Genomic DNA, 13,837 nt, shown 5'->3' with positions numbered 1-13,837 from the left:
ATCAGTACATTGTATTCTTCATCATTTACTACTTTAGCGCTTCATGTGATATTTAATTGGTGTTTAAGAAGTGTAGTATAGTTACCCTGTAACACAAATTACCTACATATACATAATTTAGTGTACATATTTACATACAATGTCAAAACCATAATAAACTCAAACTTAACTAGTGCTATATTTTGTTAAACAATGTTTATGTTTACCTGATACTTATGTATTTTCCTTTTTAATTTTAGATGTGTTTAATTTGTTTCTGGACACATTCCATGATCATTGTTTCCTGTTTTATAACACTTACACAAAACCTGACATCTAGATGCTTGCCACAATCAAGTTCAAATCGGTGTACCAAGTTGACTTTATTCCAGATGCAGATAGTGAACTATTTTTGTTGAACAAAATGTACATAATTTTTATTCTAATTTTAGAAAAACTAACCAAAATTTAATTTTCACTATCCAAAAACAAGGTTTTTATTAATTTTTGTCACAATATTTCACATAAATTTTCATGATTATAGCAATATTCGGTGAAATCTGGAAAATGTCAAAACTGAAAAAAAAAATGGTTTATATATATTTCAGTTGAATTTGTTTTTGTAGATATGTGATTATTCATTTTGATTGGTTGATAAAGTGAAGCTAATAATTATGATGTTTGACATAATCAACACCAATAGAATCTTTAAATTGACACTTATGATATAAACTTATACTTATATTGTTACATGCCAGTAGAATGTAGAAGTAAGCAATCGCCTTTCCTTTAACCTAAAATGGTTATTCTCTTTATTCACATTTCATGAGTACACAAAGAATGACATTTAGCATGAAAACATTAAAGGGACAATTCACTCACGCTAATTCTTTTACATAACCCAGAAGCAAAATATGGCATAAATGTATTGTTCTACATTTCTTATGAAACATGTAACATAAGATATTGACAAATTCCACGTCATTGTTTAGTATTTTAATTGATACCGTTCTAATTACAAATCGTTGATCAATACGATGAAGCAGGTACAATGTGTACGCTGTACAAATATCCGAGCCAAAGTCACGCACGTTAAACAAATGAACTACATAACCACTGTGGAGGTGATATAATGATTTTTTAGGCAAGACAATTTACCTAATAAGGTAAACACGCGTCTGTCAGAGCGATTTGAGCTGTTGTAGACAAAAGTAGCATTACTCTACGAGCAAGGGACTGGGTTCGGCATACAAGATATTCGACCACAATGTGTAATGGCGGACAGCGAATGAGTTTGAACATTTCACACGCATTTCACCACCATGGGATTTTTTGACATATCACAGTAAAACCGACTGATCTAATTTCCATTAGAACTGGGGGTTTTCCGATATATATACAAATTTTAATGTTCTTGTAGAATGAATTGTCCCTATAAACAAACTGCATAAAGATATGTTTACAATATCTGAACAAGTTCAAGTGCTATTAGAATTCAGTCACAATTATTGAGTTATTCCTCAGTAAATACTGTCATTCTGTCTTACTTTTTATTTGTACCAATAGAGATGATGGGTCACAACATTCCTACATCTATGACAGGTATTAAACAAAAATTAGACAAATTCAGATTGATTTGGATTTGATTGTACATGAACTGTCCCTATGTTTAAAAAATTGTGAATTTGTTGCTGAAGATGAGTTTATCACTTGTCAAAGTAATAAGAAGCCAAAACTTTCACATCATATTCATTCATTTTCTCCAGACCAGGAGTTGTTCAATTACTGTGATCTTTGTTCTTCCATTTCATTATATTGAGTTCTGCATGGATTGTAACCAAATTTGGCCAGAAACATCCTTGGGGGAAGGGGACCAGAACTTGTATAAATTTTGGCTCTGGATTGTACCACCCAAATTTGGCCAGAAACATCCTTGGGGTTAACAGAATTCGTATAAATTTTGGCTTTGACCCCCTAGAGCAGATCTTTTATTTTGTAGTTTATTTTGTGCCTTAACAATTCCTGTTTTCCACGGAGGCTTATATAAAACATTTCATTTACTTTGTTGTCACTTTTAAATCGTACTACTTTACTCAAGGATATAATAAAAAAAAAATAAGTCGTGAGCTTTGTATTTTGTTTTATTATTATCAAACACTATTCATATGATTTTTGTATCTACTTCTAAAAACTTTAACAGTAACTCGCTGAGAATAATTATTTAGATCAATGACTAGGGTTATAAGCAGTACGAAATGGCTAAGTACAAAGAGTAACTTATTTATCTGAAACTTTGAAATATAAAATTAAATATCTGGTGCATGCTTTATGTAAAATGCATCATTCCCATCTTCGAAAGAAAGACCTTTGGGGTAACCTAACTGATGCATTTCAATCGTCTTACATTTCTTAAACTGGTTCCATGAAAATGTATAGACATGCCAAGCATGCATTTACTACAATCACTTTTATTGCAATTTTGAAGCAGTCGTGTAAACAGTAGGACTGAAGATCCTTTTAATTTTCGGGATTTGCGCGATAGTGTGATTTCTCTTTTACAGTGATTTATTAGTGATATCTAATCTACGCCCCTTTCTCTTTTATATCGTTATTTTTTTTCATTCGGCCAAAACGGCATGCTAAACCATTGTAGATATTAAAAGGCCCACTACCTTCCCGAAACAGGTTTTGATTTTTAAAAATTGGAATGGAAAACAATGTTGAAAATTTTATAGAGTCGCAGATTCATACCAGATCATACGCGTCGTACCAGCAGAACTGTACCGGTACAATATGTTTGTTTTTAGAAGTATTCATTTGTAATCGAAATGTTATCTATGTTGAAAACAAGACAAGGAGTATTTATATCCGAAGATATTACATGGATTATTTATTTCCATGTATGTCGAAACTATTTAGGTATTACTTTTTATCCTCCGCATTGTCCCGTCTGTCTGTCTGTATACGTAACGCTTGGTTTCCGTGAAATAAGTGCCACAAATTTTAAGTGATTTTTTGTGACTTGGTCACATGTTTATGTGCCAAGAGCTCAATTAAGTTCGCTCGGCACTTTCATCAGACCCTATTTGGCGGAGTTAAGGCCCTTTGATTAACGAAAAACGACATTTTCGGCAGTTTCCATTCAATAACTTTCGCAAATAATACCGGATTTTCTCGAAACTTGAAAACATGGTTAAATGTCTCGAGCCCTTGGAAAAGGTCGATCGACACTTTCAATGGACCCTATTTGGCGGAGTTATTGACCCTTGATTAACGAAAGCGAGGGATATAAATTCCACATACAAATTCCGCGAATTTGCTTGTTTTTATTGTTAACACAGAAAATACATGGCTTTTATATATTCGAAGCACATCTTTCATATCGGTGCCGCCATCTTAGAAATATCCGAACGCTTTCCATTAGGCAATGCCGTATCACTTTGGTGCGAATCCGCAAATGAAACGTACGGAAAATCTTGCTTAACCCCAAAGCGTATCGATACAAAATTTAGAATGAAGTATCATTAAGGGAAAGGACAATCATATTGTATAAAATGAGCTTAGTCCTCGACCCCCAGGAGCACACTGGCGAACCAGGAAACCTACTCCTCATGGACCTTTGAATGGATTACAACACGATTACATCACGATTTGTTGTGAAACAGCATTATTGGTTGAGGCTATTCTGACTCTTGGAAACAGAGGAGCAGACTCCATCTTCTCATGTCAAGGCAAAATAATCCTTATGGTAGGCGAAGGTGGGCAGACTCCAATACGGAAACTTTGCTGAATAATGCTATAAAAACCTATACATTATCGTTTAGTCTTTTATTAAATCAAATTTGTTTGATGACCATAAAGGCTCTTTGATTATGCGGCTTAAACATCCATGTGCAACAAAAAGCAATATCCTTTTCTTTCATAAACTTTATAAACTTTATAAAGGTTATAATAGATTGTATTACCTTGGCCAGCCGTTACAAATTGGTGTTGTAACAAGCTAAGAGGTGTGTTCTTAAATTCTAAACGAGATCGGCAGATACATTAGAGTTGCCGTGTATTTAGTCTGGATATAAATGGGGAATATATTTTCTATCTGTCCATTATACCTCGGTATTGTAACGTCGTTATACAAATGTATGTAGTTGTTTCGGGGGAAAAGGTGCACTGTTCAAGTCTTTGTATGAAAAATGTGGTTTTGAAACGTCAATCAGTAAAGGAATTGAAAGAGACCAAATTGTTTAAAACAACAAAATCAGGGTATCATACCTTCTGCATGTCTAGACGATAATTCAAACCAAAGTTCCCATCGGGTTTCCATTTTGCTTTTGTAATAACAATGAATATGCTGTCTTGATTTGTTGTAAACTTCTATAATTCTTTATTAAAAGTGTTTAACACCGGTGAAGCCCGAATAAAATAATCTCAAAATAACACCATGCACCTTGAAAAGTATAGGAATGGTATGCTGCCTTAATTTGTTATAAACTTCTACAATTCTTTATTTTAAGGGTTAACGTATGCTAAAATATTTAGACTGTTTTACGTATGTTTTCCGAACAACCTTGTTCGGGTAGCAAATTTTTTTTCAAGCTAACTAACTAGATAAACATTGGCACATGCAATATACACGTGGCTATATACATCGCGCATGCGTGCTAAATACTAGACATGCGCAGCGCTACATTTGTACATGACTGTTACCGAGTCCTATATCTGGACGAAGTTTTATATAAAGGTATGTATAAACGGGCAAGACATTTAAAAGAGTAAATTATGTGTCTCCAGCAAGCAGGATATGATCATGGTGTATTACAATGAACATTTGTGTTAACGGACATATGTATGTAGATACATGTACATTGTACATAATACAAAATGGCTGGTAATGTCCGATTTCCACAAGTGTGGTATCAGGTTATACACTTAGCATTTGGCAACAGATAATGACCATTTTCCAGTAGCCTTACTTCAACACCATTAGACTACAACACTAAACTTGCCTTTTCTCGATATAAGTACGATGTTGTTTACTTTATTACGTTGACATTCAATACATGTACCTTGTTACTATAAATAATTTCTTGGTCTACAAGTAAAACACCTCGTTCAAATGCAACATTATAACATAATAGTTATTTAAATTACATATGCGTACTATAAGTTTAAGCTACCACACCACATTTAACATTGATTAACCAATATATTTTGTAGGTTATGACCCCAACTATAAGTGCAATGGTACAGTCATTGAGTCATGGTAGGGATGCTACCTACTGGAATCACTACATGTACATGTACTTGACAACAGCCAAAGCATTGAAGGAAGACATCAGCTATTGTTCTCTCAAATTTGCTCGACGGACAAAGGTTTAATTTTGGACTTGTAAAAGTTGTTTAGGTTTCGGTTTCGAGTGGAAAATGGAAAATAGAGAAAAGGAAGCAACCTTATCGCCCAAATACAAAGACGATGACACTGATTCTAATCAACGTGGTGCTGACACACCATATAATGAAATAGGTTTATATGACTTCGAAATAACTTTGATTGAAGCTTCATTACATGTTGATAATGTATCTTTGAATGATACCAATACTTTCAGAGATATTCATTTCTGTAAGAAAAACGTGGAATTATCAACAACTTTATGTGAGTATGATCAGCTTCATATGATGTCTGTTGATGTTTCAAAGACTGTAGAAGCAGATGGGATAAGTTTCGGAAATTGTAAAGAGGATGATAAGAGTGAGGAAACTTTAGTAAAGGAAGTGTTCTCGGCTCGTGAGCAATCAGCAAGCATTTTATTCAAATCTTCTGTATCTAAAGAAACAACGAGATTTAATATTCAGCAATGTCATAAAGAATGTATTGCTGTACAATGTACAGAGGAGCATGAAGATTATACGCCGATTACTAATTCACGAACGGGACGTGAAAGCAAAACATGCAACAATTCAGCTATAAGCCTTAGAAACGATGTTCATGTTGCAACCAGCAAACCTTTAGTTCCGAAGAAGGAAGGAAAAGAACAAAAAAATTCCTCATCAACACCACAGAAGACAAGAGAAAAATCAACGAAAGATTTAAACCAGGACGAAATAATAACAACAGCAAATGGAACAAATGAAACCAAGGTTAAAAAAAGAAATTGCACACTAGAGGCAACAGCGACAAGACTTTCTACATCTAAAATATCTAAACATCGTAATCCCGAGCAGTCTCCTAAAATACCTAATAAATAAGTCAAAACAGAGTTCAGGCCAGAGGAAGCATCTTCATTGTAGGTGGGACACACTAAAGCCTTTTGCACAATTGCACACTAATTTAAAGTCAAGAACCTCAAGACGGCGTGCTAAAAGAATGGATAGTATGGAGGATTTCGTTTTTCAAAAGAAAAATGATGGAAAAAGCTGCAAACATGTCTCTGGAAGACGAATTTACTTGAGTGGATTTCTTGGTGTGAGATTATATGTAGATGTGTTCATGCTTCCGTATAACAGGCCCAATGTCATCCCTGAGACTGCAACAAATCCAACAATTGGAGCTGAAGGTGAAAATAGAACAGAGACACTTGGTGCAACATCATCAAGACTTTCTATCAATGAAACGCCTCCCATTACTGACAATAGAGATGATAATAACTTTGAACAGATAACTGCTGGAACAGTGACACAGAGTATGAGGTTTGAGTGGGCCAGATTTAAATCTTTCTGGTCCTTTCCCTTGTCCTGCCCCATCGCACCAACTGCGTTAGCAAAGTCTGGATTTTACTATACAGGAAATGAGGACAATGTTTGCTGCTTCTGTTGTGGTGTGTCACATGGAAACTGGCAGAAAGGGGAGTCTGTCTACACTGTGCATTATACAATATCCAAAACATGTCGGTGAGTTGTATTTTAATTATGGTTGAACCTTAATTGAATGTTAAAAGAAATCGACCCTAACAGCGTGTTCATACTTCAATGCATTGTAGATAATTACAAGAAGTGTAATTTGGATTTCGTAGGTTCATGCGAGGAGATGATGTTGGGAATGTCCCTATACATGGTCCTAATTCCACCCTAAACCAGAGATTTGGCATTGAAGGTAATTAAAGCTAGGCAAAACAGTATAATCACTATCCTAATTGATCTCATTTGTGAATTTTGTTGAATTCGAACATCGTTTCTGGATCATTGTGATTTTTATAAAGAGGTGTGCATTTAGAGAACATTTATACGAATATGCATGTTTTATAATCATGTCTCATTAAAGGCAAAATGTCTTTTATTTGTATATGTTTATACATGGAAGTTTGAGATTATCACAATCGTGATCAACTTTTTGCTGAATCTTTCTGAATAAATTGTGGTCATATTGTTTAACTCTCCTGCATCGATACTATACACTTGACCAAAGCATTAAAAGCAATATGCATATGATATTTAGCATATAAAGCATTAAGCTGATGGTACGGTTTCTAAATCTGTTTGTGTTTTTCTCGACAGAAACAACATTAACATCAGAGGAAAGAGAACTAACATCTTTACTACATACACCTGATAATTTAACATCGATCTTGATGGGACGAGAAAGAGATCGAGGAAACCCAGCATCACTTCCACAGGTCATACACTCAGCGCCTGATCTTCGGGAAACAACACCGAATAGATTTGGAGGTGACAGTCGTCAGAATGCTACTGATATCAGGAATGCTCTTAGAGGTGCATCTAATCTTCCAACAACTCAAACATCTAGTGCAAGCTCTTCAGAATGTCTAGCGAATACTCCAAAGCCAGTCACCCCATCTGTTCCTAGTCAGACCACGACTCAAACATCAAATGTGTCAGATCTGCAGCGGACATCAGCGGCTCCTAACGTATCTGCTGTAACACTGTCTGAAGTCAGTCAACCAAACGATGTAGCCATTCAGTCACAAACGGATACAACTGGTAACCAGCAACGGACACCAAGTACACGTCAACATCACCGACAGCAACAGAACCAGCAGCGACAGGGCGTAGGAGGGGCTGATAATGGTAACCTAGGGGTAAACACAACAAGGCCTCGCTACCCTAACTACGCTGTCCTGACAGTGAGGTCAAGTACATTCCATGGTTTCCCTAACCATCTGGATCAGACGCCCATACAGATGGCCAAGGCAGGCTTCTTTTATGCAGGTATGAAAACTTTTCATTTTTATTTTTTTTTTGTGTGGGGATGGCGGTGGGATGGAGGGTGGTTTTTTGGGTGAGGTTTGGGGGATGAGGGTTTGGGGGGATGGGGGAGGATTTGAAAATTGGATAAATTTAGTATGAAATAGTAAATAGTTATTGGTGCACAACAGGAAATGTTTTGTTTAAAAAGATATTTTCATAATTGGTTGGGATATTGGGATATCATGTTTTTAAGAAACAAATTGAGTGAAAACGGAATTTTGTGATACAATAAAAAATCAGAGCTTTTACGGTATATGTTTCGGTGACGAGGAGATGTTAACAAAATATCGAACTATTGTCTTTAAAAAAATACCGAACCAAAGATAAGTTTTAGTTCAATTTTACAAATATTTCATTTATTTTCAAATTCATATATCCACTAATAATACAGAAAACGTAGGATTAAAAATAACCAAGATCGGTACAGAAATTGAAGTTTAATTGATTAAACTTGAGGTTTTATTACAAAATATTTCTAGGAAAAGTAATTTGGTACAAAATATAGAACACAAATTGTAGTTGATTTGATCGATTTTCTAAATTGTTCCTGAAAATAAAATGGCTTCCCGAATTATCACCTTGCATATACTGTATTGTAAACGGTCAACTCTGTTTTAGGATATGGAGATTATGTAAGATGCTTCTATTGTGGAGGATGCCTTAGAAACTGGGAACCTGGGGATGATCCTTGGGTTGAACATGCCCGCTGGTTTCCACGCTGTGTTTATGTAAAACAAAACAAAGGTCAAGCCTTCATTAACATGGTTCAGAGAAAACGGGATTTGGTAAGTTTAGATTTTGTTCATACAGGGTTTTTCAGAAAAATGTCCTGATTTTAAACTGTTATAAATCTTTATTGCATGAATTAATACATTATGGAAAGCAAACGATATCAACATTTGTTGGAATACAATAAGGTACAGCTAGAATTTTATACAAACAATATGACGGCATTATTAACATCATCAAAAACAATAATATAATGGTTTTTACCAAGGTACAACAGTTTACATCAATGTAGTAAAAATCATAATTTTGATTATTTGACTGCATCATGAACGAATTTTGAGCAAGCAAATGTACCTAAATGTTACACAGAAACAAGGAAATGCTTTTCGTACGCCAATATTTCAGTTTCATTCTATTGCATTAGATACTTGCAGAATAAAGACAACATTCTGTCAAATTATTGAATTATGTCCAGATGACGTTACTCATACAAATGTACAGACGTATGTTATATGAAGCATATAAACCGTATGCGTTTATCTGCACCTACAAATACATACCAATCAAATTCTACAAATATACCTGTCGGGATTATCGAAAATGTATTGTATATCTGGACCTTTCTGGGTTTGGGTTTTATTAAGCAATAAGTTGGGACATGGTTTCTGAAACACCCTGTATTTGTCTACTCATAACCATGCCATCAAACCTTATCATTGTTCAGTAGATGTAAGATAATTTCTTTTTCAACCTTATTATCATTGCACTTTATGACAAAAGCTTCCGTTTGAAGCGTATAGTATTTTCAAATTACTAGTAACCTGCTTTATGGGTATAAATGTCATCTGAGACGAAGTTGTAAGTCAGTGTTTGATAGTCATGTAAACGGACTTTTGAACGCAAACAATAGTTATAACACAGATAGCTAGTTTTCGTGACAGTTCAGTATTATCTTCACCAGACCCGCTGTAAGTGATCCTGAAATAAATTGTATACTACAATGGGAGGTGTATACGAGATGGCAACGTCAGCGTCTGAACACGAAAAAGCAAATTCGTCGTTTTGTTTGATACATGATCTAGTTATAGATAGACAACAGGGGCCCCAATTCCTGCTATGAAATGTTTATCCTTACCAGTACCTTTCACAGATGGAATATCTTCATATCACGTCTTACGTGAACCACGGAAGCCTGCCGTTCTGTCAATAATATATTACATAAATACATGAAAATGCCCCAATATGCTTTATAAAAACACCAGAAATAAATGCATCCCTGGCCAAATTTTTCACCGTCTTCGGTAAAAGTTCTGCAAAATTTGTTCTGGGCAATATCTACATGAAACACCGCCCCGATAATACAATAACATGTCATTCTTCACATATATCAACACTAACCTGTTCACAACGACCTCACAATAAGTGTAATCCAAAGTCATTTTGAAAGTTTGCTGATGCATTTCAATCCAAGTGTTTTATATATAGGGGTACTATTTACATTGTATGTATTTATGCTATATAATTTTGACAGAACGCCAAGCTCCTGTGCTTGAAATTAACTAAGTTGATAAGGCCTAACCTTATGTATGACTACTGATTCGTAGATTGTTGTGTTGTTTGAAAAGTGTGGCAAAATATGCAAAAAATATTGTTTATTTCAGTTTAGTAGTTCCACATAATGTACATATTTCTGTCACCAAATAAACATGCCATTATGTTTACTAGCATCTATAGTATGTACTAGGAACGCTTGTTTCACTGGATTTGACTTTACAAAAACGTACAGATCGAGTCCTTTTTGTCCGTGTCATGCAAACGGTGGTTGTAGTTTATATCATGCAAATATGGCATATATGAAGGTATGATCTTAAATACTCCTATTATATACTGATAGGAACATTGATCATGGAACGAATACTAGTTTTGAGAATAAACCGTCGTTCATGGGACAAATCATGAAGATTTGTGGAAATGCTTTTAAATTTGCATGTTATAATCTATAGTCACCATTTGCACGCCAATATCAAGAATGACTCGATATGTATGTTTAAAGCTGACTCTGTTCAAGCAAGCGCTCTCGGTAGTTGTTAGGTTGCAAAGGGTAAGTATGCAAAACTGGCTAAGACTGTGTATAAGAAAGGACTAGATGGGTAAAAAAGTGTGATTTTCATAATATTGTGTATGTGCCTAAATGTAAATATTTTACATGGTAATTGCATCACGTTTTTAATAATCCCACTAAAAGATTTGACTGGATTTAGTTATTGGTTTGAATACATATCAGTTCAATATTTTACATATCATATAATTATGACTAAAAGCGCTTATTACCATTTTCACATAATGAAACTTCACACCAATCTTTTGATCTAGATTGAAGACAACAAACCAAAGCTAGATGTATATGCGAACCAGCAAATGTCGCCAAATCAATACCACCCAAGTAAACTTTCTCAACGTCAACGACAGCAAGAACAACAACAACGACGGCCAGAGGAAGGAACTGATAATAACTTAGTGGTTAACGAAGCAAGTCCTCAATTTCCTGGCTATGCGTCCATAACAGAGAGACGAAACTCCTTCAATTGCTCTCATATGTCTCGTGTGGCCCGGCAAATGGCAACGGCAGGTTTCTTTTATGCTGGTAGGTAATCGGTTTCCATGGAAGAAAACAGTTTTACACGTACATAATCACTTTCGTCATGACATGCTGCCTTCAGCGGATTGCGTATATATATATATATTTTTTAATTTTCATCGTTATATGTAACTAGACCTCACATATTCGTGTATTAAAACAAATATGTCCTCAAATCCTGTATTTCCAACTAGAGTCATTACATTTCTCCAAAATCCTAGAAAATAATATGTTCTGTAAACAATCCATATGTCTGGTGTCTGTTCAGGCAGAGCAAGGGTGTCCCGGTACATGTATTTACCAGTACTTACATCATTTTTTATTTTAATTTTTCGTTGTGTTTTCTTTCGCATCATAACTCCGTTTAAATTAGGTATGGTAAATAATGAAAAAACCAAATATACTTTTCTTTTAGAAATTTGACCACATTTCGAACTTGAGAACGCACCTTAATAAAGTATGTTTCCTAGCTGAAGTATTTACTGGTACATTACGTTGGTCTTATAACTGACAGCATGAGACAATTCATATAAAATATTTGAGATTTAATTTTAATGCAAAGCAACCAGATTATAAAAGCTTTTGGGTGCACAATGAAAGTTATAATTGCATACCTAAAGGAAAGTCATTATTGGCTGTATGAGAAATTGTGTTTAAATCACAATTATGATAAAGCCATGATCTATTATAGGATTTGGAGATCATGTTAGCTGCTTCTTTTGTGGAGGATACCTTAGAAATTGGAACCTTGAAGAAGACGATCCATGGGTTGAACACGCCCGCTGTTACCCAAACTGTGCTTACGTAAAAGAAAATAAAGGTCAACCCTTCATCAACAGGGTACTTCGTGGAGAACGAGAGTTGGTATGCTTAGAATACATAGGTCTATTCAATTTAGAAAAAAACCCAGAAATTTTTATATCGTCGATACAATTAAATGACTTCGAATTCATCGATATGCACTTTAAACATGTACCTGTGAGTTACATAATTAGATTCACATAATATGTATCCAATGGTTGCAATAAGCTCACATATGGTGACTGTTTTCCACCATCTTGCATTGTCGAATCGTGGCATTTATAGTTATACTATACAGAGAAAAATGAAATTGGTGTGAATGATAATTTCTCTTAACCTATAATTTTAGACGTTACCCAACGAATACCTCTGTACCACACCAGGAGCATCTATCACAACATCGACTTCATCCGTTCAGACAGCCAGAATAATGGACAGACAAGCTAGTGCAATCACGGATACAACATTTGTAAATGTCCCTACTACAACAATACATCGACAAACAGAGAGATCAGGTATTCTACTTACAGTCAGCTTAAAACTTGTACATCTTCCGTACCTTTTGTACAATTTTCTAAGATAATAGGTAGTGAAATCTACATGTAAACTTTACTTATCAACATAACTTACTAAAGTAAATCAATCAACTATAAAGGTTATAATTATGGTACGTTTGTATTTTTGTTTTAGTTACTGCTAAAGACATGAGTTCCACAGCTGTACGCTCCATCAGGGAAATGGGTTACACTGAAGAAGTGATCAGAATGACGATTCAACAATTACGGCGTAACTTGGGTAAAACAAATTAATCACAAGGAAAGTTGTACAGTGATTGTGTAAATGATAATGCATAATCTAGGGGGAAATGTTTACTGTACTTTGGCTGTTAACCATGGATTTAGATGGAATTGTTGGTACACTTTGCAGTTTGGTGATCATGTTCATATATTATCTATGTATAATAAATTGAAGCCAACACTACTAAGGCACATATTTACTGTTACGTAGGTTCTATTCTATTGCTTATAATTACTTTAACAACAACAGAACAGCATACAATTAATAATGTAATTCGTATGATATATATGACATTTACCTTCATACTTTATCTATGTTCAGTTATGTTTGTTGACCGCGCTTTGACAAGGCATCGGAAAAATTCACCAATGATCGTTCTTACTTCGTTTTCACAGCCATAAGCCTACATTTACAATGAAACTTTGCTATGTCACCTGTCATGCATTTAACTCTCGTGTGTGTAGAACTCTTTGTAGAATATACGTTATATATCCGTTTACTTTTCTAGCTCTGTACCATTATCAACCGAAGCGTTAATGGAGGTCCTTTTGGGTTTTGATGATGATATACCTCCAGAAGGCCAAAACATTACCCTAGCTCTCCAAACGGAAACCCCTCCAAGCCATGAGAACACTTCTTTTGGTAATACTCCACCCGATCCCTAGATAGGAACAGAAGCGACCAAGAATAAGA

The 13,837-nt window shown here is 34.9% G+C and overlaps 1 protein-coding gene across 2 annotated transcripts in view; it reads left to right on the top strand.

Annotated features, from left to right (window-relative positions):
* Positions 1-4,634: 4,634 nt before the first annotated feature.
* The window catches only part of LOC138329998 (E3 ubiquitin-protein ligase XIAP-like), a 72,111-nt gene continuing 62,908 nt past the window's right edge, over positions 4,635-13,837 (top strand). Inside the window, exons 1-10 of one of the 2 annotated variants that reach the window (XM_069277332.1) lie at positions 4,635-4,717; positions 5,194-6,864; positions 6,987-7,066; positions 7,468-8,139; positions 8,797-8,963; positions 11,281-11,551; positions 12,237-12,409; positions 12,696-12,861; positions 13,037-13,142; positions 13,653-13,786. In XM_069277332.1, coding sequence (XP_069133433.1) covers positions 6,341-6,864; positions 6,987-7,066; positions 7,468-8,139; positions 8,797-8,963; positions 11,281-11,551; positions 12,237-12,409; positions 12,696-12,861; positions 13,037-13,142; positions 13,653-13,786 — 2,293 coding nt within the window. In that variant the 5' untranslated portion in view covers positions 4,635-4,717; positions 5,194-6,340. The remainder of the gene's footprint in view (positions 4,718-5,193; positions 6,865-6,986; positions 7,067-7,467; positions 8,140-8,796; positions 8,964-11,280; positions 11,552-12,236; positions 12,410-12,695; positions 12,862-13,036; positions 13,143-13,652; positions 13,787-13,837) is intronic. The other variant, XM_069277341.1, reaches the window with a different exon arrangement.

This window comes from Argopecten irradians, chromosome 1 (genome assembly GCF_041381155.1).
Source record: "Argopecten irradians isolate NY chromosome 1, Ai_NY, whole genome shotgun sequence".
NCBI classification, from domain to species: Eukaryota; Metazoa; Mollusca; class Bivalvia; order Pectinida; family Pectinidae; genus Argopecten; species Argopecten irradians.
Note: the sequence above shows the minus strand (reverse complement) of the source record. Positions and strands in the feature narration are given on the sequence as shown.